The sequence below is a fragment of the Xyrauchen texanus genome, chromosome 30 (genome assembly GCF_025860055.1).
Source record: "Xyrauchen texanus isolate HMW12.3.18 chromosome 30, RBS_HiC_50CHRs, whole genome shotgun sequence".
NCBI classification, from domain to species: Eukaryota; Metazoa; Chordata; class Actinopteri; order Cypriniformes; family Catostomidae; genus Xyrauchen; species Xyrauchen texanus.
The window spans coordinates 9055259-9071656 of NC_068305.1; the positions used below are offsets into that span (position 1 = coordinate 9055259).

Consider the following 16398-nt stretch of genomic DNA (forward strand, 5'->3'; position numbering starts at 1 on the left):
CATCGCCTTACATCAGCCGAAATGAATTATGATGTGGGGGACTGGGAACTCTTGGCAGTAAAACTGGCACTGGAGGAGTGGAGACATTGGCTCGAGGGTTCTACTCATCCTTTTCAAGTTCTTACGGACCACAAGAACCTTGAGTACATACAAAAAGCTAAGCGTCTGAATCCCCGTCAGGCCAGGTGGTCACTTTTAACCGCTTTGAATTTACACTTACTTATCGTCCAGGGTCCAAGAATCTCAAGCCAGATGCCCTGTCTCGAATCTTTGCCCCTTCTGTCCGAGAAAATTCTGTAAGATCCATCATCCCCGGAAACGGGATTGTGGCCCCGGTGCGGTGGAGGATCGTGGATGTGGTCAGACAGGCTCAAGTCCGAGAACCTGATCCGGGCTGTCTGTTCATTCCCCACTCTGTCCTGGCTCATGCATCTCCTCTCACCTGTCACCCGGGTTACGCTTGCACCCTAGAGGTTCTCCAAAGGCGGTTCTGGTGGCCTACGATTAAGGAAGACACTGAGACTTTTGTTAAGGCCTGCACCACTTGCAACCAGAGCAAGGCTTCTCACCGTGCTCCTCAGGGCCTTCTGTTTCCAATTCCTATCCCTCGACGCCCCTGGTCTTATCTCTCCATGGACTTCATCACAGGCCTCCTGTCATCTCACGGTAATGCCACAATTTTTGTCATTATAGACAGCTTTTCCAAGGCTTCCAGATTCATTCCACTTCCTAAACTACCCTCCGCTAAACAGACAGCTGAATTGGTCATTGAACATGTTTTTCGAGTCTTTGGTTTTCCCCAGGACATTGTCTCTGATCGAGGACCCCAGTTCTCTTCCCGGTTCTGGAAAGCCTTCTGTCGGCTGGTGGGATCGATGGCGAGCCTGTCCTCAGGATTCCATCCTGAGTCCAACAGACAGACAGAGAGAGTTAACCAGGAGCTGGAAGCAACCCTGAGGTGCTTGGCTGCCAGCAATCCATCCTCCTGGTCATCATTCATTGTGTGGGCCGAGAATGCCCACAACACCCTGAAATCCTCCGCTACAGGCATGTCACCCTTCGAGTGCCAATTTGGATTTATGCCCCCCCTCTTTCCCGAGCAAGAAAGAGTCCCTTCAGCCCTGAGGTTCGTCAGGCAGTGTCAGTCAACCTGGCGGAAGGCCCGGTCCAAACTTCTCCGGACCTCGCAAACCTATCAGCGACAGGCCAATCGCCATCGCGGACCTGCTCCTTCCCTTCGCCCAGGTCAAAGAGTATGGCTCTCCACAAAGAACCTGTCATTATGAGTGAAATCCCGTAAGCTCTCCCAACGGTTCATTGGACCATTCCGCATTGCCAGGAAAGTCAATCCAGTTACTTACCGGTTGTACCTACCTAGGTCATTAAGAATTAATCACACGTTTCTTGTGTCTCTCCTAAAACCTGTTTTGTCTTCTCCCTTTGCCCCCCCCAGACAGACCTCCTCCACCACCCCGTATTATTGATGGACAGCCGGCCTACACAGTCCATCGGATACTGGACTTCCGTCGGGTACAACGGTCCTTGCAGTATCTGGTGGATTGGGAAGGCTACGGTCCTGAGGAGCACTCCTGGGTTCCTGCCAGAGACATCCTCGACCCTGAGTTGATACAAGAGTTCCGCGCTCGCAGACCGGGTTGTCCTGTGGGGAGCGTCAGGAGCCGTTCCTAGTGGGGGGTCCTGTCATGTATTTACCTGTAATTCCCATTTTTGCCCACTAGATGTCCCTAGTTCTCTTTTATCATCATTGTTTTCACCTGTGTCTTGTTTGGTACTATGTATTACCTCAGTTCCCTTGTTTGTCACTTGGTTTTCGAATGTGCTAGCTACCAGTCCCTTGTGTTGCTCTCTCAGCCTGCCCTGTAACTAGGAGGAGTGAATTCTAAGTTTTTTCCCTTGCTGGACTTACTGAGCTTTGTGTTGGATATCTCCTCTTCAAGTTTTCTTCATTGGTTTGAGAGGATTTGTATTCTGTTTTTTCCCCTTGTGCCAAGTTGACTCTTTTGGGACATTACTTTTTATTATAAAATTTTTTGGCTCATCTTATGTGCTGTGTTTGTCTTCCTTCTGGGCCCCAACCTACTGCTCTGTGGCTCAGTGGATAGTCAGTGCCACTCTCTCACCAGAGACCTGGGTTCGAGACCGGCTTGTGATATGAAGTGTATGAAAGTGTTGAATGTGTTCCATTTTGGACATTCACTTTTTTTCTACAGGGCATTCACAGTTTAATAGCTAACTGAAGTGACGTTTCAAACTCATGTGATTTGTTGCCGCAAGCTTTAGTGCCAGACCAGCAACATGGCCAGGTAACTCCACCCCTTCCACTACATATGGACATGTAAAACAATGTCACTTTATTGCAGGCCGAATTAACGCAGATCTTTCCTTACAAAAATAGAGTTCCGGCAAATTCGGCACTCATTATTTTCACATGCAAATTTGCTTTGCGGCAAACTCTTCATTGCCACCAAAAGTTTGCGGCAGGTTCACCACTACCAGTGAGGAGATGCAAACTTCTGGCAAACATTTGCAGTGAATTGCCAGCACATTTGCATGTGAAAATAATGAGTGGGAAATTTGTGGCAAGTTTTTCAGAACTTGAAATTGTTTATAAGGGGTTCGGTTTCTTGTGAACAACTTTTGGCAGTGAAACTTTACAATGCATGTCAATACACTTAGACTTGACATAAAGATAATAATCGTCATCTTTATCAAAAAATGGAAGAAAAGTGGTTTTGAATCACACTTATTTTAACGTGTAGCATGTTGGTGTACCTGGGCGGCCATGTCGACGAGGTTGGGCAGTTTGAGCCCCCGTCCCTCCCCATCCTTTAGGAAATCTAGAAGACTCCCTGAAAAATGCCACATGAACATGTTAGCTTAGCCAATACAAGAGGCACATGTACACACATTCACACATGTCAACAATTTATATTGCACTGCTTGTCTGTAACCTAAATTAACCTTGATTATCATAATAAGTTGACCTCAGAGGGATAAAAAATTAAAATGCTACAACAGAGTAGAATATGGCTTCTTAAACTATATTACAATTTTACCCACCCACTAACCATTATGTTTTCTTGCAGTATCCGGTAAAATGTCTGCTAAATTGAGTCCACTATAATTTCCTTTCTTTTTCTGTCCAATAAACTGCTTGGGGTCCTCGGTGAGGTCAGAGCATCAATCCTCTATCTTAAATTTGATTTTTTTTTCTCACCTGACCACAAAATCCCTCAGTGGCTAAAATGGAGATATTCTCCAGATGTCCTCCATTTAACCCCTTCTATTCCCTATTATTATGACATAAGCCTCTGACTGACCTTTGGCCATGTACTCAGTGACTATGTAGATGGGCTCCTCTGAAACCACGGCGTAGAGCTGCACGAGTTTATCATGTCGTAGTTTTTTCATGATCTGTGCCTCCTCAAGGAAGGACTCTGGAGACATTGTGCCAGGTTTGAGGGTCTTTACTGCCACTTTAGTGTTACCATTCCATGTTCCTGACATCAGAAACCACACAGCTGACAGTTAGTATTGCACCACAAAGCATCTGACCAAACAGTCTTTGCAAATCGACCTTCATGCACCCAAGAAAAATCCATCCTCCTTCTGTTCATGCAAAGTTATTCCGCAATTAAAGCAGCCATTCTCACAGAAGTACACAGCTGATAGCTTTGTTTATTTTTACATGCTGTCTGTGTTGTTTAACCACCAGGTTTACTAAAGGAATTATGCAAATCAGTTCCTACTTTTGCAGGCTGGTTGTGAGTGCTAGTTTGTGGAGGATGTTGCCGACTACGGCAGTCTGGAATGGTTCACTGGGGCTGCACAGCATCACTTCACCACTGTAATCCATAAATGCAGAAAGTGCCCTCAACTGTGGCCTGTTTGGAGATATGCCTGTTTAAATTGCTCTAGTCCATAATTTGATTAATTGAATATGCTCCAAAACATCTCTTTATACAAATATTTCCTTTTTTTTTTTTTATTGTGCTAATTTTCTGTGTGCGGTAACAGCACAATGTTAATTCCACTAGGAAAATAGCACTGACTTTTTGTGAATGGGGGAATTCTATAATAAGCCTTGCTTAGATAGAAAAGCAGTCAATTTGCAATAAAAAAATATGAAATATGTAATTTACAGAGAATGTGCATGGTGCAGCACTATACCAGTGAAGATGTCTGGTTAAATTGGACTGCAGTTCTATAAAATTGGCACTTTGAAACTGAAAGATCACTTTAGAGTGCACTGGACTTGTGAGTATCGGCTGTTTTAATGCAGGACATGCATAGAACAAGTTTGTTAAATTCAACACTGGTATCTGCTTGCCTTTAAATGACACTGTGGTGGTGGAGGTAGTAAAATAATGTATTCATTCTTCATGGTAAAATGCGTTTACTTTCTTCTGTGGAACACAAAAGGAGATGCTAGAAAGAATAATGAAGGATTACAGCATCAAATTTGACATTAATAGCTACTTAATCTACTGGGAAAATATACTGTAACTGGAAAAGCTACACTATATGTTGTTAGAGGTGCTGTAAAGAGGTTGGTAAAACGCCTAATATCATTCATAACACCTTTAAAGTAGCAGCGTCTCCCCAACTCTGTATCATCTACACACATTCATTCACTATTGTGGGCGCCTCTGCTCATTAACAAAATGCCAACAGTGTCCTAAAGGCAAGACAGGTCCAGGAGATATTCTGGGATGCACATTTACAGGGGAGGGAGGGGAGGAAGAGAGAGAAAGATGTGCACACCAGCACAACCATCTCAACTAAGATCACTAAGGCCAAAAACATACTTTTTGCAAGTGCGAAATCAGACGTGAGTGTGTAGTAAAAACTTTGCCTAAGTTTTGTTCGGTTTAACATAGTAAACATGCTGTCTATCACCCCCAGAGTCGTGAGTTTGAATCAAAGGTGTGCTGAGTGACTCCAGCCAGGTCTCCTAAGCAACCAAATTGGCCCGGTTGCTAGGGAGGGTAGAGTTACATGGGGAAACCTTCTCGTGGTCTTGATTAGGGATTCTCGCTCACAATGGGGTGCGTGGTAAGTTGTGTGTTGATCGTGGAGAGTAGCATGAGCCTCCACATGCTGTGAGTCTCCGCGGTGTCATGCACAGCGAGCCACGTGATAAGATGTGCGGATTGACGGTCTAAGACGTAAAGGCAACTGAGACTTGTCCTTCGCCACCCGGATTGAGGCAAGTAACCACACCACCACAAGGACCTACCAAGTAGTCGTAATTGGGCATTCCAAATTGGGAGAAAAGGAGAAAAAAAAAAAGAAAAAAGAAAACATACTAATAATGCGTTCATGCGTTACTGTGGCTGTAACAAACATCAGTCCCTAAGAAGGTTTTTGAAAAACCCCTTAACCAAGTTTGTAGAATATCGGTACCTTCTCGTCATGTCAGAATGACTGTAATTACGAGATAACAACTCGTAGATTCTACTCTGATCTAGTCGTGTCTTCAGAACTCGTAAGATATTTGTTTCTATAGCAACACTTATGATGCCAAAACGGCTTTGTTGTTGATAACTGTAAAATGTGTATCCCTTTATTAATTCACCTCCATAAGTTCTTGTAAAATGTCTAAAGGTGCACCCAGTCATTTTTCCCTCTTTAAAGTTGAACTGCTAAAAGACATTTGTCATTTTGCAATATATGTAGGAAATCATAACCACTCACATTACAATGAAGACTGCAGTCATATCAGTAATCTCGGTAAAAGCTATTTTATTCTACATGGTGAGGGTCTGCACATGGGGGCTGCCATGTAGAATCACATGAGCAGCCGAATACTACTCGTTTTTTCCAGTCGGAATCTCGTAATTACGGTAATTCCGACATGACGTGAACGCACCATTACAAAATGTTGGTTTGGTCAAACCAACCAATTGAAAGCCAAAATATTCAATGATATGGACAATATTTACGGAGTAACCCATTATTTTGTAGATGGGTGTAAAAATTGCCATTTTCTGCAATGATTTTGGAGCAATAGTGCATGATTGGAATCTCGAAAATCGGCATTTCGACATTATTGTGTCTATGTGAATAAATGGGTATGAAGGTATGGTATGAAGCTTCTTTTTCTTGTCTGACAAAAAAGGTCAGAAGTACACAATATTGAAACTAGAACTGTACTTTACCAATTTATTCACAATGTCAAAATGTTTGAGAGTCCAAAAATACATTATTGCTCCAAAATCAAAAGTGTAAATTGTCATTTTGACCCCCCTCTACATAATAGTGTATTATTCAATGTATAAATAAATGATTCAATAAATATTTAGCAATGCCATTTAAACATTTTGTCTTTCATCATGGATTTCATATGGATTGTGTTCGGACACATTTCGGAACGTACAAAATTGAGCTTGGGTACTGTACATAGAAGCGTCTGCATACACGTACTTAATTTATAGTATGCTTAGGGCCTTATGCGTACACAAACACAGGCATTAGTCATAATAAATGCCCACTGAGTGGAGGTCAGAGTATATGGGAGAGGAGGTGATTGTCTTACCACACCAAACATCAGCAAAACACCCTGCCCCCAGCTTCACCTCCAGCATCAGAGAATCACGGGCGATTTCCCAGGAATCATGGCTAAGTCCCACCGTATCAGGGGTGTAGACCATGCACACACCCGTTAATGTAAAGCACAAACCATCTGCACACTCTATAGGAGGATAGTTGGAGGGGGAGAGGTGTTAACTACAGGGCGACGAGGGAACATGCAATGAGAGAGATGGAGAGTCTTGCTGTTCTGAGAGGGTCAGTCACTGTACGATGTCTGAATATTCTTGTGGCCTAAACATTGATATATCATTTGCTACAAAATTGCAAGGGACAAGTTGAAAATGTTCTGTAGTAATCAACATTATGCTACAAATGCTATCAATTGAGCACTTGTACTGACCCCCGGAACACTCCATTAAGTACTGTATATGTTTTTCATTGGCAAGAAATTGATCTCAATAGAATAATAATAAAAAATACCAAAAAATCTCATCCTGTAATCAAGAATGACTGTAAAATTCATGGTGAAAATCATGGAATTTCATTGCTAATAAGAGTGGGAACCCCATATTAAATAAAGTAGCTTGTATATTCAAACATTTGTAAAGTGACTCTGCCACTCAGTATGACCTCACTCCATTTCCCTCTCTGGTTGGTTGTTGCCAAGCACATTGGAGGGGCCGTACCCATCCACACCTCCCCGAACTGGCCATTGCCCAAGCGCTTTATGAGCTGCAGCGACTCCCGTGGGATCTCCCACACGTCTTTGGTTTTGACAGACAGGTCAGTGAGCCTCGGCATCCCTTTGTGGCAAGGGACGACCAAGCGACAGCAAAGCCCCGCTGCCCGCTCTGAGCCCGCATACACAAATAGAGAAGGAGAACAGTCAGAAAGAGAGAAAAGAAAAGCATCAGTAGCAATAAAGAAAAAAGTATACAGTTTCAGGAGAGGGGGAATTCAATGACAATGACTTCCACCCATTGATAGTGTTGCCGTATGCACACACACTGAAGGAATTATACTAATAAACTTTTTTGAGCATGATCAAATTGCATGGTAGTGTGATCCCTCAAGAGCAATGCAAGTCCACACCTGAGCAGATAGTGTGATAGAAGCATCACAAAATGACGCAGTTTCTTCAGCAATTGTGTTTTTTGGAGCAAAAATTTTGCAAATTGTATTGTGAATGCTATATTCTGTTACGTTTATTACAATCACAAAATTCTGGCTTGTTAATAATTCCTAGAATATCAAAATCCATAAAAGGAGAAAGATCCTTTTCACATTTGGCTCCTAAACTATGGAATAGTCCCTCCAACACTGTTCAGGATACAGGCACACTCACTTAGTTTAAGTCTAGACTAAAGACTCATCTATTTAGCCAGACATACACCATAATTTATCCATCAACACACAATTAGGCTGCTTTAGTGTTAGGTCTGACGGAACCAGAAACATCTATCATGATCGATAACTCTGCATAAAATGGAATGGCATCTACGCTAGTATTATTCTATTAGTTTCCGTGTCTCAACCGAGCCAGCCAGATCCACTCAGTTCCTGCTTGGTGTTGGACTAAACTGCTACGTGTCGCTGAATGATGATGACAAACTACAGCAGGTGCTAGCCAGACATCATTTCAGTCTTTTGACAAAAGAGGGTGAACTGATGCCAACTCCAACTGTAAGACATCAGATACTTCATATACCACTGCCTGAACCTTGGAGCTAGGATGGACCCCACCAAACCTCACCAAAATAACCTGCTGGTTGAACTGCAATGCACCTCATTAATATCTGACTGCATCAACTTTGCCTATTGATGGAGTACACTCTTGAAATGGAATACATAAACTATCATTTAACTGCCAAAAAAAGCCTTCATCAGCCAACTAATAAAGGACAATGCATCTATGTGAACTTCTGCAGTTAATCCACGATGGACTTCAAAGACATTAGTCATTAATCTTCAAGTTCAATAAAAAAATCTTACAAATTTTAAACCATGACTTGCACTGCACACAAATAACTAATATTGGCATTATATTCATTCTGTTTAGCCAGAGGGGAACTGGCCCCCACAGTGAGTCTGGTTTCTCCCAAGGTTATTTTTCTCCATTAACCAACATCTTATGGAGTTTTGTGTTCCTTGCCACAGTTGCCTTCAGCTTGCTCACAGGGGTTATACAAAATGTACAATCATATTTAATCAAACTACACAATGATCAAGACTTTATAGATATTACAGTTTGATTTTTTTTTGTTAATGCATGATTTTCTGTAAAGCTGCTTTGAAACGATGCATGTTGTGAAAAGCTCTATACAAATAAAAATGACTTGACATGATAAAACTCAGACGGTGTGGAGCAATAGAGGCAGTTTGAGTGATTATGAGTGCTCTCAGTGTAACTCAAACATGCACACTCTAAATCTCTCATCGGTCACTGATACTAGCGCTATTTTGTGAGAACTCAGTTTTAAATCAGAGATATACAGCATACAGAGTGGTCGAATCAGGCTCAAATGTCCTGATCCGTGCACTACTAACTTACACTAAAATTAATTTGAGAAATTAGAATGGCCAATATCGCGGGTGTGGACAAGGAATTCCTGCCTTACAGGTAAAAGAGACAATCACCTTTCTGATAGACATCACCTGCCAGTTAACTTAAACACACACACATTAGCTGGACCAGCCTGAATGAAGACTGCACAATCTGAGCTAAAGACGCACAATTTATGATACCATTGTTGTCATTTTACTGCAGATTTGAAATGTTATTTGATTATAATCTTGAACCATTTTAGAGATTTCCATCTTTCCCCGTTCTTTCTCCAAGCTATCCTTGTATGCATTCCAAAATGGCTACCAAGTGGACTGACTTGAATTGAAAGAGACTTTGATGCTGCTCTGTGTTTTTAAATATTTTGGCCATAAAAGCAAATGGAAACATTACTAAAAAAGGTTACCACAAAGTGAGAGCTAGCGCACATGGCGGAAACCATGTTGATGATGCAAGGGTATGCCGTTCAGAGCAAAAGGGAGGATGGTGGAGTCACACTTGGGTTCAGACCAATCACTTGAACCAAGTGTGAAAACAACCTAAATAAAAGAAACATTAAGAAGATGCAGAAAGTGGACAAACACATGCTAAAAGTGAAGATGGTCAACGATGGGAAAGTGTGAAAGCTAAAGCAAACATGATCCCTGAGAGTCACAGAATTCAGAATAGCAGAATACACAGCAATTGATGCAGATACACAACAGATAAGGTCATCTTGACACATTTTTTTATGCGCATCTGTGTATATGTTTGTTCACTGGGCTCAGTATGGGAGGTAATGGAAAAGGTAAAATGCACACACTATCTAAAATCCATACTACACAATCTAGATGCATTAACAGTCAATATGTTAACTGGAGAATAGAAAAAGCACATCCCATTGAGAGATAAAGGGAGAACGTGAGAGCTATTCAGACATGAGGTTTTCATACAGACTAGAGCTCCTATGGGATGCTGCATGAGCAATGCATGTGTACACTTATGGGTCTAATAGCTTGTCTGCATATGCCTTTCAGTGAAATTAAATACAATTTAAATGCAATAAGCAGCATTTGTGACAAATAGCACAGACAATATTTTTGACACATTCCTTAGTTTGTTAAAAATAATACAAACACATGTTTACAGTAAAGCATGTACATTGGAAGTCTAAAAGCAGAAATATGCACTTGTATTAATTTTAGCATTCAAAAAGCTTTAAAAATGTCTAAATCATCCTTTTTGTTGTGAGAAAACTTTTGCAGATGGATGAACTTCGGTTTGTTACCGTTTGCTCCATGAAAACATTTCTGAAACATTATGAAACCGTTATTGAGTGGTGTAGTGGCTAAAGCACAGGGCTGTTAATCAGAAGGTCACAGGTTCTAACCCCACAGCCACCACCATTGTGTCCTTGAGCAAGGCACTTAACTCCAGGTTGTTCCGGGGGGATTGTCCCTGTAATAATTGCACTGTAAGTCGCTTCGGATAAAAGCGTCTGCCAAATGCATAAATGTAAATGTTATTGTTGGAAAGGTTACTGGCTTCACATGGTCATGACATGAATTGAAAGACTGGATATAAATTTACCAGTGTCGGTGATACAGGGGGCCTTGGACGAACTGTGCTCATGTGGGAATGTGTCTATAACCGTTCTGTACCATGCTCATGAAAAGTCTCTTTAATAGAAGCCAAAAAGGTGAATGGATGATCATAGTGCTGTACAGCACAAGTAAAAAGAAAATCACAAAAAATAAGATATGCACTTGTGCCTAAAATAGTCTATATACATTAACATACAGTTTCTTAACTTTAAAAAAACACAAAATTTCCATTGAGAACTCTTCATCACAACGAGAAGCCGTGTAAGAAGTATTCTTTTAATTTAAAATGCATAAATCAAGCAGATTCTTAAAGGTCAGTTCATTGTATATTTTGTAGCTAGGTACAATAGGTACAATATTTTGAATGTTTGGTCAAGTTTTAGGGTCTCATCGCATGTGTTATGGCTATACTTTTGAATGAATATGATCAATTTGATTTATTCTGCTGCTGTAAGATTGCCTCTTAGACCTCCATTGTAATTGCATTTCTGTATACACATTTCATTTATGTTTTAGATACAGAGAGAATGGCCCAAATGACTTTATAAATGTTGTTGACTCATACATAGAGATCAAGATGTAATTAACTCTATTCCATTAAGACAATATTAGATGGTTGTTTCAGTTCTGCGAGCACAACATTTAGAAACAATAATTTGACAACACAGACTTGCAGCTATGAAATATGTCAATGCTGAGCTCTATGTATTAGGTCTGTGGAATGATAATTGTGTTTATGTGTTACCTGAATAATGCTGGACCAGCTGTTGAAGAGTATCAAACTGAGATCTGGTGGTGATGTAATATCCTCCACTGTCTAGTTTACGGATTTTATAGTGCTTCACGTGGTCCCCCTTCACATTGTCCCAGTCGCGGATAGATAAAGAGAAGGCACCTGCCACACAGCCACACAATAGAAACAACAGATAAATGGTGTTGTGCAATGAGGTTGTGCAGTGCAGTAGAAGGTGTTGTAAAACTGTGTAGCACCTTTAGTGGTTTCGCTCTCACGGATCAGGTAGGTGCCGCGCAGGTTTCCTGTGGACAGAAGTTGTCTTTCTGCATCCTTACGGCCCAACTTACCAAAATACCAGCTGAGAAATAGAGAAATAAAGAGAGAGAGAGAGAGAAATAAAGATGTCCTTAATTAGAATTCAAAGCTAGAATGAGGTAATCCTGTATATTAATACTGTTGTTCTAGTTGCTCTGGTTTTCTTCTTATTCTTGTTTTAAGTATAAACCTCACTACATTCTGTTAGATTACTCTGAAAACCCAAAGACTCATTCTGCATCTCAAGTAAAAAAAAATCTTTTTTGCAATCCAAACATCTTCCGCTGGTTAAAGTTAAGCATGCTTGACAGAGCCAGAAGCTGACATCAGTTTGGCTGTGTAAAATTAAATGTAAAAAACCCTGACAACATTAAAAAGACATCATTAATCCATACTGTAACTTCAGAAATCAGATGTTTTGTTCAGCCTGCTCTGTTTTCTTTAAATCTGAACTTCGTTTCAAAGGAATAGTTCACCTGAAAATGAAAATTATGTCATCATCTACTCACACCAATGGGGGTTACATTACATAAGGCTTTTAGTCTTTAAAAGGTGCACTCCTTTTTACCTCCTATAGAAATGAATAGTAATTTTGAAACACATGCATAATATGATGAGCACTCGCATGAAGACTGGAGTCATATTAGCAACCTCACAAAAGCTGTTTATTATACATGAACAGGGTCCCCTCATGGGGGCTACGATGTCAGAATCACAAGACCAGCCGAAAACTACTTGCGTTATGTCTCAGTAACCGCCCTGTTATTGGACACTTTCACTCAAGGATTAAATTAATCATGGCTGATCGTTAATAGTGAATTTCTACAACAGCATCTGTAAATTAAACCTAAGTCCAAGAAGAATGCCATATTGACCAACACACACACACGGGCACACACGCACTCCTATTCTGCATAACATCTTCTTTTGCATTCTATGGAATGAAGTCACGCAGATTTGGAACAACAAAAGGGTACATAGCTGGATGTATTTAGGGGACATCCTCCTAAGGGGACAATGAGTTAAAGTGGTTTTGATTAGAATGAGATCACTTCACCCAAACCCTGAACACTACTGGTTTGGTCAGATAAAATATTGGGTGCATCTCCCACACAAACAGATCCAATACTTACTCCTCGGCCTGGATGGAGTCCATTGGGGCGACATAATTGCTGGGAATGTAGCCGGTCCCTCCTGTAGTGAGAGAGCGCACGTTCCACCAGTCACCCTCACTGACACACAGAGAAACACACAAACTTTAGCTTCTTATCAGAGTGACACTTAATATATAGCAGTTCAGATATAAAGAAACAGAATTAATAGCTGCAGTTTACAAACCACTCATCCATTTGCCCGTATATTCATTCATTCATCCATCCATCCATTTAGATAAAAACACAATTAGTAGTTGCAGATTACAAACCATCTGTTCATCTGTTGATCCATAAATCAATCCATCCATCCATCCATCCATCCATTCACAATTACCCATCCATACAAGTTCATCCATCCACCCATCCATTTAGATAAAATGAAACACAATTAGTAGTTGCAGATTACAAACCATCTGTTCATTCATAACATCCATCCATTCACAATTACCCATCCATACAAGTTCATCCATCCATTCGTCCATCCATCAATTTAGATAAAAAGAAACCAAATTAGTAGCTGCATATTACAAACCATCCATCTGCCCATATTTTCATTCATCCATCCATCCATCCATCCATCCATCCATCCATCCATCCATCCATCCATCCATCCATCCATCTAATCATCTGTTGATCCATCTATCCATCCATCCGTTCACTCACTCTCTCACTCTCTCTCTCACTCACCCACCCATCTGGATAAAAATAAACAGAATTAGTAGCAGTTAGTTGTTAGCTGTTAGAGTTTATGTTTTCATTCATTCGTCCATCTATTCATCAGTTTATCCATCCAGCCATCCATTCATTCACTCAATCATCTATACATCCATTCACTCAATTATCTATCCATCCCTCCATGCATCCATCATTAATAAAATTGTGCACTGTTATATAGGTTGAGCAATCCCTTTAAAAAACATCCTATTTGGAATAATCACTCGATCACAGCGTATCAGTCACTGTCTCGACTCAGTCTCCTGTAAACCTTTAAAAGTCTGCAAAAACACCACAAGTAAAAAAAACACATTCTAATAACATCTAAAGTACACACACACTTTCACACACAGAGTGGAAAAACAGCTGGTTGTGTACTTCTGTGAATGTCCCATTTATTCGATAATGCTCTATTGTCTCATTTTAATGTGCCCTTCATGTGATATCTCCCTCCGCTAACGGATCTCAAATAGCTTGTGCTCTTCTCACCAAACATAATTTCCAAGAAAACCTTCTCTCAACTCTGAAAATGATTGTATGCACTTACTGCCCAGCCTCTCTCAATTTCAGGCGCTGGAGAGAGCCGCTGCATTATCGCTAGCAGGCAGCAGAGAGCACTGTGCTGTTACACACTCTGGATATTTTCTCAATGGAATACTAGCATACTAATTAAATACTGTGGAGCTGGGTTGTATGCTACTCAGATTGAATTGAGGTTTCTACATTTTTCTAGAATTAAATTCCTGAATTTGAATTGAGGTAACAAACAGGATGCACTGTAATCAGAATTAGAATTTAAAGGGATATTTTACCCAAAAATGAACAAATCTGATAACATTCATCTGCTCACCCTAATGTGTTTCCAACCCATTGGATTTTTTTTTTATCTCCCACTGAACACGAAACGAGATGTTAGGTACAGTGACAGCCTCAGTCACAATTGACTTTCGTTGTATGGAAAAAGATACAATGAAAGTGATTGGTGAAAATTCTGCCTAACATCTCTTTTTGTGTTTCACAGAAGCAAGCAAGCCAAATAGACTTGGAACAAGGGTGAATTTTGGGGAAAACCATCCCTTAGCACCAAGAGTAAATAGCAACAAAAAGAATCTTCTTTGCACTATATTAACTATATTTACTCTATAAAATTTGAATTAGTATTTAGAAGTATTATGAGAAAATATTAAAGAGTGGAGGCAGAACCCAGGTCGTCCGCATAAAATATTTAAAAAAGCACATCCCACACTGTTATTACACCCCAAGCCACTGCAGAGACACTAGGGGCGAAGTTTGTCTTTAATTTCTCTGCAAATAGTCACTTTTTTCAGTATGAAATGCCCTTTAACATACCTACAACCTATGCAGTATTTTCAGAAATATTATTCGATAATAATCAATGTTTGAAATGCTACCTATACAAATTTGTGTTCTCCTTCTAACATTCCTTTGGTATCTCACTATGGGTAAAGCCTTGGGTGTGGCCAATTCTGGAAGCACCAATAACACAGTTGACAGACCAATCACAGCAGTGATGGAGTCCCACCTCAATAAACCACTGCCATAGGTGCCTACTTCATTCTCGTTCTCTTCCCCGTGAAGATCTTTGGAAGCTATCCTCAGCAGGACTCAATAATTGGGCTATGGCAGTGTTCCAAATAAGCACACTGCTTATTCTCTTAGTATTGTGTATTCAAGCATTCGAGACCTGCCCTTCCCTGGGACATGACTGCTTGTCCCCAGCAGCAGTCATGTCCCAGGTTCACAACCAATTGTAGAGGTGGACAATCTGGTTTTAGAACCCAGACCAGGCATCCCCCACCACCCCAGCAGTCAGGGCAGGAAGGGGCACAGCCGAAACAGCCCCAGCCGAGAAACAAAGCTTCTTTTGTTGCAGCGGTGGCCAAACATCGTCTGTCTAACCCTCAGGGGAACAAGAAGAGACGGGCGACCTAACCAGTGTTCTGGTTTGGGACATGGAGTGGGTGAACAGCACTAGCAGAATCTCTGTTCCCCTCCTACCTCAAGAAGTGAGTTTTTTTCCCACCCCTCCAGCCAAGAGGACTCGGAAGAGGAATCAAACCATAAGTTTTGTGCTACACCCTTCATTCACAAACGATTTAATTTGAGTGATGGCACCAATTTCCCCAGTGCCTCTCAGTTTGCATCTCCCCTCTCCACCCATGGGGTCAGAAAAGAGAGAGGAGGAAAGTTTGCACAAAAACGTGTGTGACAAAAATAAAAATCTCCTCTGTGCATCCAGGCAGTACCAAACTCAGAGCTGCAATCCTGGGGGAAACTGTGGCTGGTGAAGAGAATTCAACTTTTGGGTGCCCAGCCTTGGCAGATCCCTCTGCACAGGGATCTCCTGTCGCAAGCGCAGGGGGAAATATTTCACCCCACCCTGGACAGAGTAGTTCTTTGGGCCTGGTCCGTGAGAGGCTAAATTAGAGTGTCACAGGTTTGCCCACCCCCGGGGGGGGATTGAAACAATTCAAAGTGCTAGAGCTGCTTCAACTTGCTCCATGCATGATTGGAAATGGGCTGTGTTTGAGCAATGGTGAGCACATTGTTCCATTTTTATGTTCAGTGGCAGATGTTTTGTGTTTTCTGCAGGAACTTTTAGATAAAGGCAGGGCCTTTTCTACCGTCAAGGTTTATCTAACTGCCATATCGCCTTGTCATGTGGAATAGACTAATACAATGGGTTAACAACCGCTTTTTTGCAGGTTTATGAGGGGCGCAAGACATTTGAACAGTCTTGCGCCATGTTCCCCTGGA

The 16398-nt window shown here is 41.2% G+C and overlaps 1 protein-coding gene across 8 annotated transcripts in view; it reads right to left on the minus strand.

The window, feature by feature from the left end:
- Positions 1-16398, minus strand: part of LOC127623867 (tyrosine-protein kinase fynb-like) — a 101151-nt gene that overhangs the window by 23310 nt on the left and 61443 nt on the right. For 6 of the 8 annotated variants that reach the window (XR_007968102.1, XM_052098440.1, XM_052098439.1 and 3 more), the window contains 6 exons: positions 12886-12984; positions 11692-11795; positions 11447-11596; positions 7242-7406; positions 3342-3521; positions 2794-2870 (listed from right to left, as the gene is read on the minus strand). Coding sequence is in view for 7 of the 8 variants with exons in the window: in XM_052098440.1 (XP_051954400.1) it covers positions 2794-2870; positions 3342-3521; positions 7242-7406; positions 11447-11596; positions 11692-11795; positions 12886-12984 (775 nt within the window). In the remaining variant the exon portion in view is untranslated. Of the gene's footprint in view, positions 1-2793; positions 2871-3341; positions 3522-6559; positions 6716-7241; positions 7407-11446; positions 11597-11691; positions 11796-12885; positions 12985-16398 lie in introns of all 8 variants that reach the window. The other 2 variants (XM_052098444.1, XM_052098445.1) reach the window with 2 other exon arrangements.